Source organism: Rhipicephalus microplus, chromosome 9 (assembly GCF_043290135.1).
Source record: "Rhipicephalus microplus isolate Deutch F79 chromosome 9, USDA_Rmic, whole genome shotgun sequence".
Lineage (NCBI taxonomy): Eukaryota > Metazoa > Arthropoda > Arachnida > Ixodida > Ixodidae > Rhipicephalus > Rhipicephalus microplus.
This window is the reverse complement of record NC_134708.1, coordinates 56,091,830-56,107,415: the sequence shown is the minus strand read 5'-3', so window position 1 is coordinate 56,107,415 and position 15,586 is coordinate 56,091,830. Positions and strand designations below refer to the sequence as shown.

The window sequence follows — 15,586 nt, the reverse complement described above, 5'->3', positions numbered from 1 at the left end:
CTCGCAGAAAAACAATCCAGCATTTTAGCTACAATTTGGTCGGCACAAACATTGCAAGAAACGACGCTGTTAAATACTTGGGCGTTACCTTTACAAGTAAACTGAAGTGGGATGCACATATAAGCAGCACATACACAAAAGCCTATCGCCAGCTGGGGTTCCTGCGTCGAAAACTTGCATTGGCGCCTCCTAATGTAAAGATGATAGCATATATATCTCTCATAAGGCCGATCCTCAAGTACGCCAGCATTGTTTGGAACCCCCACCAAAAATATCTTTCCGACAAATTAGAAATGGTCCAACGCAAGGCCCTTCGCTTTATCTATTCTAAGTATTCGAGGCATGACAGTGTCACTGAGCTGCGCAGGCGGGCATGCTTGCCGACCCTTGCAGCCCGTCGCCGTGTCTCTTCCTTAAAGTTTATTTTTCTTTTGTATCACAACGGTTTAAACATAGATAAATACAACTATATAAAGCCGCCTAACCATCACTCCCGTCGTACCAACCACAATAAGTGCATTAGACCATTTATGTCACGCTGTGACACTTTTAAATATTCATTCTTCCCGTCAGCAGTGGAAGAGTGGAACAAATTGCCACGTGAATGCGTTAATCATTCCTCTGTAGATTCATTTGTTCGGAATGTAGAAAGCCTGTTTTATGAAGACTAAAAGCAACTTTTTTTATGTTTGTGAGCGCTTCCTCTGTAGATTCATTTGTTCGGAATGTAGAAAGCCTGTTTTATGAAGACTAAAAGCAACTTTTGTTTTTTTTATGTTTGTGAGCGCTTCCGAACACACTGATCACAGTACCCCCTGCTGATACCTTGATGTTTTGTGACCTGTCCATGATTTTGTACAATTGCTTTCATCGTACAAGTTTTATTTTCACCATCATCTTGTGATTCTGTTTCTTCCGCTATGTGCGATATTGCCTGGTTTGTACGCGACTGTGTATATTTGCTCGCCCACCATGTATGAGCCTGAGAAAGGCTTACAGTATTAAATAAATAAATAAAATAAATAAATAAATAAATAATTATCAATCAATCAATCAATGAAATCGATCATCTGTTGGAGTTTGGATGCTTTCAAGCTACTCGCATCGCCAATGATGTTTCGACGCAGAAATTTGGGCTCGTTGGTGGTAACTAAACTTGTACTGTTATCAAGAAATAAAACGAGTTAAATTTTGGGCTACGTAACGCACAGCCTCACTCCATATGCAGTGCAACATGGGAAGGCGTGGCCTACCTTCTTCAAAGATTTCGCACGGCTTCAACATGCCTATCTTTTCCGGACTGCGCAATACTTGCTCATTTAGGCAAATTCCCCAGAAAGATAACAGTCATTGACCCGCAGCTATGGTCTAGTGGCTAAGGTACTCTGCTGCTGACCCGCAGGTCGCGGGATCAATTCTCGGCTGTGGCGGCTGCACTTTCGATGTGGGCGATAGTGCTGTAGGCCCATGTGCTCCGATTTCGGTGCATGCTAAATAATCTCAGGTGGTCCAAATTATCAGAACCTTCTACCATCAGCGCAATGTCAACCCGTATGATTAGATCTGAGCCAGAGTCAAGACCTTTTAAAGATTAGACTCGTTGTGACATGACCCGCCTATCTAGGAAAGTTGCGCGAAGTAGTCGTTATAGTAGTTTGATGTCGTCAGTCATTTGATGATGCATTTGAAAATGTGAGAACTACGCATCTTAAAACAAGCGCAAACCAAAGGAGAGTGAGGTAAACAGGCCGGTCACTAAATGTGCGAGCACATCTTCACAGGCTTTTCATGCCAAGGAAAGAGCTTCTCAGAAGCGACATTGCAGGTATTCGTGTTAGCAGCCCCGTCCGCGCCTCTTTGTGGGCTCTGCGCATTGTCGTTTTGCTTCAGTAAAACTTCAGTTGATACTATACCACTCCACCTGTTTACGCGATTGTTGCTTGTGTGATTGATTGAATAATTAATTAGTTTATTGATTGATTGATTTATTGATTGATTGATTGATTGATTGATTGATTGATTGATTGATAAGTGGGGTTTAGCGTCCCAAAATTACCATATGATTATGGTAGACGCCAGGGTGGAGGGCTCCGGAAATTTCGACCACCTGGGGTTCTTTAACGTGCGCTCAAATCTGAGCACACGGGCCTACAACATTTCCACCTCACCTCCATCGGAAATGCAGTGGCCGCAGCCGGGATTCGATCCCGCGACCTGCGGGTCAGCAGCCGAGTACCTTAGCCACTAGACCACCGTGCGGGGCTGCTTGCTTGTTGATGATTCCTTGGCACTTGTCGAGATGTACGGTAATCAACTTTCACGTTTAAAAAGATGCAGTGTCACGGCCGGAACTGCACGAGCGGCACTCTGCAGTCACTGATAAGCTACGCTTGAGCATGCGCGGCACCAATGACGCACCTCTCTCGCATTTTTGATACTTGATTATCACCGCGGATGCAACATTCGCAATGGCCGTCCAAATCGCTCTCGATTGTCTGGAAGAAAAAAATAATAATGAAACTAAAGAAGAAAAAAAGAAACCACGTGTTCACTGCGCCCGATGCAAGCTGCGCTGCACATACTTATTCTCTGTTCTAGGTCTCACTTTTCCAGCAGATTTGCGCCTACTTTTCAGCCGAATAAAGCTCTTTTTGGCTTTGGCTCCACACAGAGGAGAATGCTTTTGACCGCCAAAGCAGTTGTCGCAGCCGCGGCGATAAGCGAGGCCGGAAACTGCAAGGCACGCGTGTCAATGGCGTTGCGCATGCTCAGTTGTGGATCATTTCAAACTGTAGGTGTCGCTGGTGTTGCCCTGAGAACGACGCTTCGCTGTTCGGACTTGACAGTTGACCGCTTTAAAAAATGCTGCTGTAATTACGGTGAGTGAAGTGTTTTCTTCTTCTACCGTTTGTTTAACGTGGCAGCGTTAAAGAGCTCGTTTCGCCGAAATTCCGTCATCGGCGACAGCGTCGTTGGTGTCCAGTGATATCTGTAGAAGTACGCTCTAGGAAAAGGACAACACTATCTCATTCAAACCTTAAAAGCGAAGCCTAAAGGTATCCGACGTTTTCCCACTCCGTTGTGCTGTGAGTTATGCCTAGAAGTGCAACAGAACTGGGCACTCCTTTAGTGGTTATCCGGTTTATGCCACACGAATGAACACGGGATGCACACCGCCCTTCGAGGCCACACGTGGGCCAAGCCTCGGCATGGGTGCACACTGCTGTTTGCCCTATTCGTGTGCGCATAACAACCTAATCGGTTTGCAGGCTGCCTCACAAGCGCACACAATGGTCTATAAAATTTTAAAAAGTACATACACACACTGACGCATCATGCTTTTGTTATCGTACAGGGACGGACTTAATACACGCCAGACACGGAGTGTATGTAGTGCATTCGATCCGTCTCTATATGATTATGGAGCGCGATTACCCATGATGCAACATCAACTAGGCCTTAAAGCTGCTCTTAATGCACACAAACGCACGCGCTATCAACTTCCCAATCGCTAGCCTGCCTTTACTTCTCGACGGATACGTAAACTGTGCATCGATGTAAGCCAAAGTGGAAATGCCCTCCAGCTCCTACATTCACTTGCATCTACCTGGAATTATATTTCACGGCATGACACGAGTTTTGTGGTGCCATCGTGTTAGGTACGAATAGGTGTAGCGACAGCTGGCAATTATCGTGTTCCGTAATGTCACGCCTGAGCAGATAGTTGCTTTTTGGACGTTATTCTGGCCAGAAATATGTGTGTTTTTATTAAAGCAAAGGGAGGACAGGGCTTGAAAGGAAAAAAAAAAAGAAGACCGGGGTTGGTCTTCCGAACAGGAATGGACCCTCCAGTCAGCTGTCGTGACACACATTAAAATGATGCTGAGTGCAAAATACTCAATGTCATCGTTGTGTGCCGCGTTATTAGATCAAAAATTTAGGTGCTTGAATCTGGCTTACTAAATTACAGGGGAAACATGTGCATTGAACTGAAATGAAAGTTAAGTAACAGTTAAATAAATGAAATAAAGTAAGGTCAAGGTGTGTAAAGTCTTAATTAATGGGACCAAAAACGCAATGAAAAGTGAGAACATCACAGAACCTAATGAATGTCTCTTGAGAGCATGGACTTTCACCAGCGTTCTCCTTATAGTGTTAGCTGAAGTGACTGCAGATTTTGTTAGAAGCTTGATGTATGTTAATGGAGTAGTAGTGGGCTAGAGACCATATTGTACCTATAATATAGGGGAAAAAAGTTCATAACCATGCCCTCTGAGTGTTTAACGTTTACCACAGTGTTTTCTTAAAATATGAGTGAGGTATTGCTTTTATTACACCTTAATAAAATTGGGACCTTCGAACCTCCAGGTATTGAGGCAACGACAGGTCTATAAAAACCAGGCCAAACAAGTGCTTGCGTAGCTTCAGAAATTTAGAACACTGATGCTTGTTAAGGTAAGAAACTTGGAATACTCCTTTACAAAGCTCTTATTCGAAACTTGCTATTCAATTCATTCAAAAGTATAGTCTATATAAATCCAAGTCATAAAGGCTGGAATCGAACAATAACTGCCTTGTACTACTGCTATGTAACAACTACTGCAAACAAAACATATCGTTTAAGTGAATGAGCTTTCCATTATCCCAGCACGTAGCGCGCTATCATGCTCCCCGCGAATTTAGTGAACACTTTTTTATACGTACCATCCTTATGAAGTAGTTTTTAATTTGAATGGCACATTTATTTTGCTATTACTCCTCGAAGAATGTATACGACTCATTTGCTCGGCTTTCCTATGCATACGTACAATCATTCTATCTTCCATTCAATGCAGCCGTATGATACGCTATGCTGTTGCACGACATTCTACTAATTATTCCTTGGCGTCCTTTAGCAGAAGTTTTCCTTATAGACCCTCTTAATGTTTACAACACAGCCCCTTCAAGACTTCCAGTTTCTCCAACGATGTGCCTTAATAACATTGGTGGACAACCATCGTTTTAGAAAATAGCCCGCTGATCTTCTACAGTTTCCTTCCCTTATTTGGCCAAATATATTCAAATAAATGTTCTTTTGAGCTACATAAAAATTATAAAACAATCTCTTGTACTTTACGCACGTTTCTTTTATGTGAAAAACAAAAGAGAGACTTTATTTACCCTTGAAAAAAACAACAACTTGAAAACGTGCTTTCAGTTTCGGCGTTAGGAGCTGGTAAATGAGGTCGCCGGAAGTTTTTTGGTTACAACGCTTGTGACCTTGAAACCGTGTATACCTTGGACCTGTAGACCCTCCTTGCACAGGTGCACATAGTGAATAAATAAGCATAAATGGTTACAAGTTACACAACAAGCTAGCGATCATCATAGCCTATAAGAGTTTTCGTTCAAACTGAGTATCTTTGTAGTTTACAGGACGCGTCTTGATCCCGATCAAACGCTGACGTGTGTACGTTTGGCTCCGGCTACTTACCGTGTTATGACCACCTCTTCAGGTCCTTGGACCCTGGATCACACATCACACCAACTGTAAGTGGACCTGGCACCCATTCGACACCTTGTTGGGATGTGATAATGCTCCTTGAGAACAGTGCTGACTGTTTATTGTTCAGCTCGACCGCTTCCGCGCTAGGCCTAACCGCCGGCCTAGTATGAGTGGAGGCGCCCAGCGCGACGCGGCCAGCGTCGCAGCGGGCGTCGCTGCTGGAGGCGACGCCGCTCGCTCATGGCGTGCTCTACATGCTGACCTTCGTCCCACTGGTTCATCGGCTGACACCTGCGCAGCGGATCTGAAGAAACCATCTTCATGGGAGCCTAAACCTCCACCACTGCCCGATGCGGACTACAAGGTGATTCTTCGGATACGCGGGGGTCTCGACTGTACCAAGTTGCACCCCTGTGTCTTACGACAACTCGTTCTCAAAGCAGTTGGACTTCCCATCAGCAGCCCTGATCAAATCAGGGTCAATCCCACCAGTCACACAGTGCTCGTGAGTACGTCAAGCATGGACCGAGCAGATTTATACCACAACATCCGGACCTTAAAGTTCAACGGAGTCCCCTACGAAGTCGCCACCCACGTTGCCGACCCTGTAGATTCTTGTCGTGGAAGGTTTCATCTCCCTCTGGATTACGCTGACGAGGAAATCCTTCCAACCCTCCAAAGATGTAATCCAGCCATGACCATTGGGGCCGCTCGCCGACTGAGCACCACCGAAACCATCTTGGTTGTTTTCCGTGGCACGCACGTCCCTTTTTACATCAACTACGAAGGCTGCACGCTTCGCTGCCGCCCATTCCGACTGAAGGTGGAAGCCTGCACCCGTTGCCGAAAAAAATTGGACATCGCCAGGATGTCTGCCCCTCTACTCCCGATGCAATCTGTCACAAGTGCGGACTGAAGGATTCCTCAATGGACCATGAATGTGAACCCGTCTGTGTCGTGTGTGGTGGAGCTCACATCACCGGTTCCCCATTGTGCAAACAGCGTTACAAGACTAAGACACCTAAATACCAGACACCTAAGCCCTCAGAAGTTCCATCATCCCGGACACCGAGCCTTAATCGCTCGCAAGAGCGTGGCCCACAGCGGGGTCGCAGCAAGAGCAAGAGGCGGGGCCCAAACTCGACTCCCAAAGAACTTGACTTCCCGACCCAGTCAACGAACCCCCATTCCACCAGTCATCTGCCAAACCCATTAAAGGTAAGCTGGGCACAGGCAGCTTCCTCTAACTGCTCCTTATCTCAAAACATTAGCCTAGAAAAAGTTCTAGCTGAAAACGCTAGCCTCAAGGCAGAAATTCAAAAGTTAAAGCTCGAGCTACAATCCCGAATGCCCCTTAGCAATCTTTCGCAGCATTCCGAACCACGATCTTTCATTCCTGCTCAATCGCCCCCTGCTGTTGAACCCACGATACCTCTTCCTCCTACTGACATGGACACTACAATGCCTCGAGACACCTCCCAGCTGCCACCCTCAAATAAGCGCAAAACCCCTGCCACACCACGCGAAGAAGAATCTCTCAGCGACACAGTTCTAACTCTTAACGATAGGATAAACGCCCTCGAAAATAAAACACAGAAGAAATTCGCCGTCATTGAAAGTAAGATTTCTCACATAGAGAGCAGATTCACAGCTCAGGAGACGGGCCAAGCTGCCATAAATGACAAACTTGACAAGTTTCTAGATTTTGTACAAACTCAAATGCAGCAGACCACTGCATGGATTGCGGCCGTCACGGCCAATAATCCAAATATAGCCGTACCCGCCTTCTCTCCTACACCCCCTCCCGACAATGGCTGCAAACCCTAATCGCTCGAACTTTGTAGTATGGCAATGGAACTGCAGGGGGTTCCGCAAAAAGAAAGCGACTCTTCAACAATATTTGGCCTCCTGCCCCAAACCCCCTGCAGTCATTGCCCTACAAGAGACCCACGGAAACATAACTTTTCCCGGTTACAGTGTACACCAAACTAAATCTCTAAATTCTCCCGATACTGCAATATTAACGCAAAAACATTTGACGGTAACTCACTCTAATTTCGACGGCGTCGATGTGGAGCACAACTTTTTGGAGGTCCTTCCTTGTAAAACTCAAGAATCGCCTTTATACGTATTAAACGTCTATAGTAGGCCACAGGCGAAACACCATCGCTTCAATACTCTCTTTGCCCGAGCCATTGCGGCCGCGAAACATCACCCTCTCCTAATACTTGGTGATTTTAATGCACCAAATCAAGTATGGGGCCACTCTGTTTCTACACCCAAGGGTAGGGCTTTGTGGGTTCACATACAGGATCACCGCCTCACCCTCCACAACAATATAGACATGCCCACTAGATTAGGTAATAGTGTAGCTAAAGATACATCTCCCGATCTTACACTCAGCCATCGCGTTCACTTTGTCACATGGACCAACCTGAACATTAACTTCGGTAGTGACCACTACATTATTCAAACTACCATACACTTCCGACACAAACCTTTAGCTCCCAAGCGCCTGAGCCTTATTAACTGGAACAAGTTTCGCGAGGCCCGTCACTGCTCGGCGCCTACTGAGATAGATGATATCTCGGAATGGGTACAGCAATTGCACACTGACACAAAAACGCATACCACCATGTTACCACCTGATACGCCTTTTACAATAGTTGACACCCGACTTCTTCACATGTGGGAAGCTAAGCAATCTCTCCTCAAACGCTGGAAGAAGAGGCGACACAATCGCCGACTGAGACTGAGAATTGCGAGACTCGATTTGCAAATTCAGGACTATGCCATACAGCTTGCTTGTCAACAATGGACCCAGAAATGCGAAAGCATGCATGGCCACCTAGACAGCAAGATGACATGGCAGCTCCTGCGGCATTTATTAGACCCTACCATATCACGTACCGCAAATAATCATCACATTAACAAACTACTTCACTCGCACAAAGGTAACTTAAACACTCTTTTTAATGATCTTCGCGACAAACACCTACCCAGCGCGTATCGATACGATGCACCTGACTATATCGGACAACCAAATGATGATCTCAGTAGCCCCATAACGGAGGCTGAGGTTAGACACGCGCTTGCGAACCTTCGCACCTCATCTGCACCAGGCCCTGACCTCGTCAATAATAAACTTCTCCGCAACTTAGATGAAAACTCAATTATAGCCCTCACTAAATTTTTTAACCACTGCTTCGACACTTCTACCTTGCCGGCTGCGTGGAAGGACGCCAGAGTTATTTTCATACCAAAACCTGGTAAGCCCATAAACACAGCCAACCTACGTCCGATTTCCCTCACTTCATGCATCGGAAAAACACTTGAACATGTAATCCTCAACCGCCTTAGCAAATTTATAGAAGAACACAACTTATACCCTCACGAAATGATAGGCTTCCGTAAATCCCTTTCCAGTCAAGATGTCATGCTTCGACTGAAGCATGACATCATTATCCCTAACTCTAGCCTCGATACTCAAGCAATTCTCAGTCTCGATCTCCATGGGGCTTTTAACAACGTCAGCCACACTGCCATATTGAGTGAACTGAGCGCTATAGGCGTTGGTAAAAAGATTCATGATTACATATCTGCGTTCCTTTCGAACCGTACGGCAACTATTTACATTGGGTCTGAACACTCTTGTTCTTACTCCTTGGGGAGTTTCGGCACACCTCAAGGATCAGTGTTATCACCTTTCCTTTTTAACATCGCGATGATGCCGCTGGCTCGAACGCTGAGATCCATATCAGATCTCAAATTTTCACTTTATGCAGATGATATTACCCTCTGGATGACAGGCGGCTCCGATGGTCACATTCAGGAAACTCTGCAGACTGCTGCTGACAGGGTGGTGGTTTGTGCGGGTAACATGAATCTGACCTGTTCACCCACTAAATCTGAACTGCTCCTCCTTCCTGCCCATCGGGGCTCGGAAAAGCACATCTCTGATATACAAATAACACTGAACAATACACCCGTGCCTAAAGTTGACAGACTCAGGGTGCTTGGACTACACATACAACGAAATCGACTAAACACACACACCATTAAAGCACTTCAAACAACTGTGGACCACACTCTACGCCTTATAGGCAGGATATCTAATAAGCATGGCGGGCTACGAGAGGCAGAGCTCCTCCGCCTCATCCAAGCCTTCGTCCTCAATAAAGTGACTTATTCTCTCCCTTATCTGTTCCTTCTGAGAAGAGAACAAAATAACGTAGACACTTTGTTACGTAAAATCTACAAATTCGCTCTCGGAGTCCCCATTCGAACGTCCACCGCACGGCTCATGGAGACAGGCACATTGAACACCTTAACTGAACTTATTGAAGCACACTTAACTTCACAATATGCTCGTCTTTCCAACACACAGACCGGAAGATACATACTCGATACCCTCAGTATCAGGCCAACTCCAACCACTAACGCCAAACACACTATTCCGCGTGAAATACACAAGAATCTACTCATTCCGCCGCTCCCTAAAAACATGCACCCTGTGCACCACGAGCAACGTCGACGACAGCGTGCAAAAACTCTCGAAAAACGATTTTCTACTTCTAAAGAAGTGCTCTACGTTGACGCTGCCGAATACAGTACTCGTCCTTTTTTCGCCCTCTCAGTTGTGAATTCGCTAGGTCAGATATCTGCTGCTGCTTCTATTTCTGCTTCCTCTTCTGAGGAGGCGGAAGAAGCAGCCATAGCTCTGGCCCTTACAGTTCCAAATTATTCACTTATTATTAGTGATTCAAAAACTGCCATCTACAATTTTGGAGCGGGTAGGGTGTCCAAAACAGCCCTCTCCCTCCTTTTGGCCCATCCCCCGCAACAAGACACGGCTTTAATATGGACTCCCGCGCACGCGGGCCTTGCCGGTAACGAGGCGGCTCACGCCAGCGCCCGAGGATTTACGTTCCGGGCGCAGGCGCTGGAAGAGCCAGGCCCCGTTTCGACAACGGCACCGTTTGCTGCGCGGGATCGCCTTTTAACATTTCACGACATCTGTAGTCACTACCGCCTTGGTCGTTTATCCTTACCGCCGCTAACGTCGAAATCCATACGAAGGCGCGAAGTACTGTGGCGACAGCTGCAGACTCACACCTTTCCTTCTCCTTACATTCTTCACCTCATGTACCCTTCTCTTTACCCGTCCTCCTCCTGTAAATATTGCTCCGCACAGAAAGCAAATCTTAATCATATCATGTGGGGGTGCCCTAAGCACCCCCCTCCACCGTCCCTTCGAAAACTAATTAGTAATGAGGAGCAGTGGGAGGCTGCCATGCGCAGCTTGAAACCCGACGTCCAGGAGGCCATCCTGGGTTGGGCAGAGAGGGTTGCGGAGGACTATCGAGCGTAGCAATCTCTCCTCATCTCTCTTCCATTGCACCTTTCCTTTACAAAGGAAAAATAAAGTTTATACCTACCTACCTGTAGTTTACATTCTCAGTTGATACATTCCCAGTTTACATTCTGCGATTTTATGATAGTTCTATCTTCTATTTTACTTAAGTAGCATTTGGTATTATTGTAACACTTCACCTGGTACTTATTTCTTTCGAGAAGCGAAAATAAATAAACTCCGGAAATCCGAGTTTGTTTGCAATCGAAAGCTTTTGTATTTTTATTACTATCACGAAGATGTCCACGAAGAGACGAACCGTCGAAACGGTACAAAACAGAATGTACGGTGTGCCAGTTCGAAAAAGAAGGCCACGGAAATTTCGAAAATACGTTGGGTCCCAGATACGTAGGAAGTGAAAAAAAATATATAACCTAAAAAAAAGACTAACGGGAGGGAAAGAAGCGAAGCGAACCCGACGTCTCAAGGACGAACGTCAAAATTCTGCCAGGTAGCCTGCCGATACACAGCCCCATTTATATTCACTCCTCAGGGAGGCAATCTTTCTCTCTATATTTTTTTTTCGCGTTTAACTTCGGATTTTTCAACTTTTCGCGCCGCCCGGGTAGCCCAAAAGGCTCCTTTGTGGTGAATTTGTCCTTTTCTTTCTTCTTTTTCAGGCTTGCCTTCATATTTCGCTGCCCGACTTTCGGTGAACAACTGGCACACAGCTCTGCATTTTGTGCTTTCGGGTGAGTTTTTGGTTGGCCATTTTTATTTTTGCGAAAGCGTACACTTTCCAGCTGACTTTCGGTGGCCAACGACATTGTTTTGAAGGGACCATCTGCAATATGTTAAGGCTGTGAATGTTATTTTTTTGTTTATTTAAAAACTATTTATAGGCCCGAAGACGTTGAGTGAGGGTTAGGTTGCAATACAAGTGAATGGTGGCAACCAAGAAATTATAGCGCAAAAAATTTTGCTTTTATGGGGTCTCAAGTAGACAGGAAAGGAAAAGTAAAAAGATTTTTATCGCATTAGAAAATTACTCTCACAGTCCCGCGATCATTACCCTTGCAGTGGGGTTAGTTCTGGTGAGCGAGAATATCCGCAAAAAAATTGTGGATTAACAACCTTGTCTAAAGGAGAAAGAACCCAATTGAAAAAAAAATAATCGTTCAAAATGACTTTTTTTTATTCAAAAAAGTAAAAAGAAATAACCCGGCCACTCGGATCGCACTCGGACACTTGTGTGAGGGGTGACAAGTGGGTGGGGTTCACCACAATGTAGTTTTTATAAGATAGCCTTTTCTTCACTTTAGGCCGTGCACCACGCTTCTTCTCCCCGATAGGCCATTGAAATAGACGCTCGGCAACGCACGTGTGGACCGTGATTGACGTTATGGTTTGTTTACTGGATGTGCCACGATTATTAAAGCAAGAGTCTTAAATGCCTCATCAAACACTGAAATTAACTACCACCATTCCACGTCGACGGTGTGCCTACGAGAGATTCAAAAAATCGTCATCACGTGATGGCGTCATCGTGACATCACATATAACAAAATTCGACATCACATTGACGTCACATTTGACAGGGAAGTGCAAAAGCCAGAGAAGCTGCCCAAGGGCTGAAGTGCCTTGAATACTGGAGGCAGGGCAGAAAACATCCGGGTGGTTGGACTGCGTGCGAAGGAGGATCACTACATTAACTGAGAAAAAAAAAAGGAAGACTGCCTTCACCTTCGAATCGTTCAAACGAATATATACTGGACCCTGTTAATTTTAAATAGCGATCTTGCAGGCATTTACATAGGTGAACGGGTAAGCTTGTTACAGAACCCGAAGACCTGATGGCCGGATTCTTCATGCTTACACTAGCCCACACTGTAAAAAAAAAAATTTAAAGCTGACAATATGATGAACAACGCGCCCAACTGAGTGATGAAACCACCTCGTCCGATGACCATTTCGATTTGTCGAAATTCTCATGCCATAGCCACATTCAGATAATCAAAGGCGTGCAGTGAGCGGCTTTCGTGATTTTTTAATGGCCACAAATTTAATTAAGGGTCTTTAGTTCTTATTGCTCCTTGCCCTTATATGTACGGGCTCTATTTGTGATGTGATCACGCTCTACGAACTGGACTATGCCTGCAAAGTGAGCTCATAGACTGTGTCAATTTTTTTTGCATAGACTGCTATAAGCCCTATATATATAGTGTACATAGTGCCTTTTATTATTTTTCTTGTAAAATTATGTATCTTTGTGTGAATCTCGTGCAATAATACCATAATATAGGGACATCCGGCTCTAACGTATCCTGCTATCGCATCTTTTTGCCCATTGTAAATAAAAATAAATGTGTCATGTACTGTTCGTTCGCAAAGGAAAATGTACAAAAAAATACGGCACAAGACACGCGCAAGCCAACAACAAAGTTTCAAAACCCACCGCCCCGGTCCGTAAACCATTCATCCTTCGCATTCACAGGAGCTGATTTAGAAGTCCGTAGCTGCCACGCGCTCACAGGAGTGTAATATGAATGGCGCCCAGTCCTGACTTCTAAGATTTCTGCGATTCGATTTACTTCACCACATCGGGGCACAAATGAAATGAAGAAATGTGCCATTTAGGTGAGTACAGCTGGGTAAAGGTACAATGTCTGGAACTTGACTAGGCCCGCTAACCTCTCAGAATGGGAGTAACGTGCAGTACAGAAACTGTTTTACTTGTCGTCAAAATCGAAACTCACGATTCAAAACCTAGAAAAAAAAATTCACGATGTCATACTTTCATAAGCAAACAACGCATCTTATACGCCATCTTAAGTTTAAATTTTTGCGCATTAAACTTCAACAGCCGCGTAGTATTTGGTGCCGATCTCAGTTCTGAGTCATTGTTCGTGTTGTAGATGATTCGAGCGATTTGGTAATGTCTCAAAAAAGACTGTCACATTCACACCCGCATCCACACGAGAAACGCAGCCCAGACATAGCGCTCGCTAACACCTGTTTAATGTTTAATGTGCATGAGCAGTTAGCGTGTATGCATAAAGGTTGATGTGCAAAAACAATGAACGATTATTTTTATGTGCAGTAATCCGCCAATCGACGCAAGATCCAGCCACCATCAAGTAAAATAAAGAATAAAGAATTAATAAAACAGCTAGAAGCACTAACTTCGTACCTCGAGAAAAAATGATTACTCGTCTCGCTCGCGCATCGGTTCTTTGTTTCTTCTATGAAGTAAGCTTCCAACTATAGATGTGCAGATGTTGGCGCGCTTCTTCCGAAAACCTGTGTATCTTTAAACCATGGTTCGCCGTGTTTTTCGATCGATTACCGAGGTTCGCAAAGTACCTGCAGTATGACTGGTTACCAAGTAGCCGAAAAACAACCTCTGATCAGTGAATTTGTGCGTCGATAGATGTAAAACATCTCTCCTTCAGCCCTTCTTTAAAAATGAATTCATCGCTCACAAGTGGTAAATAAACAATTAAAATAAGACTACCTACAAAATAAGAACAATAATAATAGTAATACGTATTATTAAACTGCGGGAATTTACGTGACACAATACTGATTCAGTTTTACGGACCCCATAGTTGAAGGCTCCGGAAATCTCGACCATCTCGTGTCCTGTAACAAGTGTGACATCGCACTTTTACATGGGCCTCCAACACTTCGTCTCCATGGAAATGTGATTGAGCCAGCCGGGATCAAATTCATGACTTTCGCGTCAGCATCCGATTTTATTGTAAGCAGCACCAACATGGTGGACAACACTTTAACGTAAAAACAAAAATCCGCCTGTGCTTTCGAAAATGTTCAGTAAGATTTCTCTTTTTTTTAAATATTGTGGGTCTTTAGAGACCACTCATAGCGAGAACCCTTTTTTTTCATATTAGTAAGTTATGCTTTCACAATTATGAAATCAACATGCTTCCCGTGAAAAGACACGTGGTAACCAAGAAAACACGCAAATAAAAATGAACATGGGTGGCAACACCACCTTGAAATTTCCGCACCAAGCATCCTGACGTCATAGATTTTGAAGGCACCTACTGAGTGCTGCGTAGTTCCTAATCAGTAAAAATGAAGTACATTGTCCTGTGAGCGGGCCCTAGACTTAACATACAATACGTTTTAGGATATTTCGCTGAGACAGGACCTTCTCATCTTTCTGCAACCTCATTTCTCCCCTTTATCCCTTCCCCAGTGCAGGGTAGCAAACCGGATGTGCGTGTGGTTAACCTCCCTGCCTTTCCTTGCATCTTTATCTCTCTCTCACTGAGACAATGTCACCAAAGTACGAGAAACGCACTTTGAAATCCATGACATCCCGCGCGGAGATTCATGAAATTCAAAAAATGAAACCTTTACCTTAATTTTCTCCACAAGCAATAAATGTATGGTGATGAAGTTGGTGACAATGAAGTTCTCAAGGTAAAATTTGGCCGCATGAATCGCACAGCGATTTGACGTTAGTGTCCCTGATACGAGTTTGTGTCACTAACGACAAAAAAAAAACAAAAAAAAACTAACTAATGGTGCGCACTATGCCACCGTAAACTCGGCAACCTCGCTATTCCTTATAGAAAGATTCCTTCCGGGCTCGCAGCCTACTTCCGGTTTGCACGCGGAAGAGACGCGTTTGCCTACCGGCACCGAGACCAAGAATGAAGCTCAGACGTGGCGCAACAAAAAACTCGCGTGCCTTCGGAAGATCCACCCCACTCCGCGTT

At 44.9% G+C, this 15,586-nt stretch overlaps 1 protein-coding gene and 1 long non-coding RNA gene across 2 annotated transcripts in view; both read left to right on the top strand.

The window, feature by feature from the left end:
* Positions 1 to 2,797: 2,797 nt before the first annotated feature.
* The window catches only part of LOC142771343 (uncharacterized), a 203,540-nt gene continuing 190,751 nt past the window's right edge, over positions 2,798 to 15,586 (top strand). Inside the window, exons 1-2 of the long non-coding RNA XR_012885872.1 lie at positions 2,798 to 2,879; positions 11,519 to 11,590. This is a non-coding gene — a long non-coding RNA (uncharacterized LOC142771343). The remainder of the gene's footprint in view (positions 2,880 to 11,518; positions 11,591 to 15,586) is intronic.
* LOC142771811 (uncharacterized) lies at positions 5,435 to 10,926 on the top strand. The gene is made up of 2 exons (XM_075873692.1): positions 5,435 to 5,529; positions 5,613 to 10,926. Exon 2 carries the CDS (start codon positions 5,652 to 5,654, stop codon positions 6,399 to 6,401), a length of 750 nt encoding a protein of 249 aa, XP_075729807.1. The 5' UTR covers positions 5,435 to 5,529; positions 5,613 to 5,651; the 3' UTR covers positions 6,402 to 10,926.

Excerpts from the sequence above, each read along its gene's own strand:
- LOC142771811 (XM_075873692.1), top strand. The coding sequence starts at position 5,652 with ATGAGTGGAGGCGCCCAGCGCGACGCGGCCAGCGTCGCAGCGGGCGTC.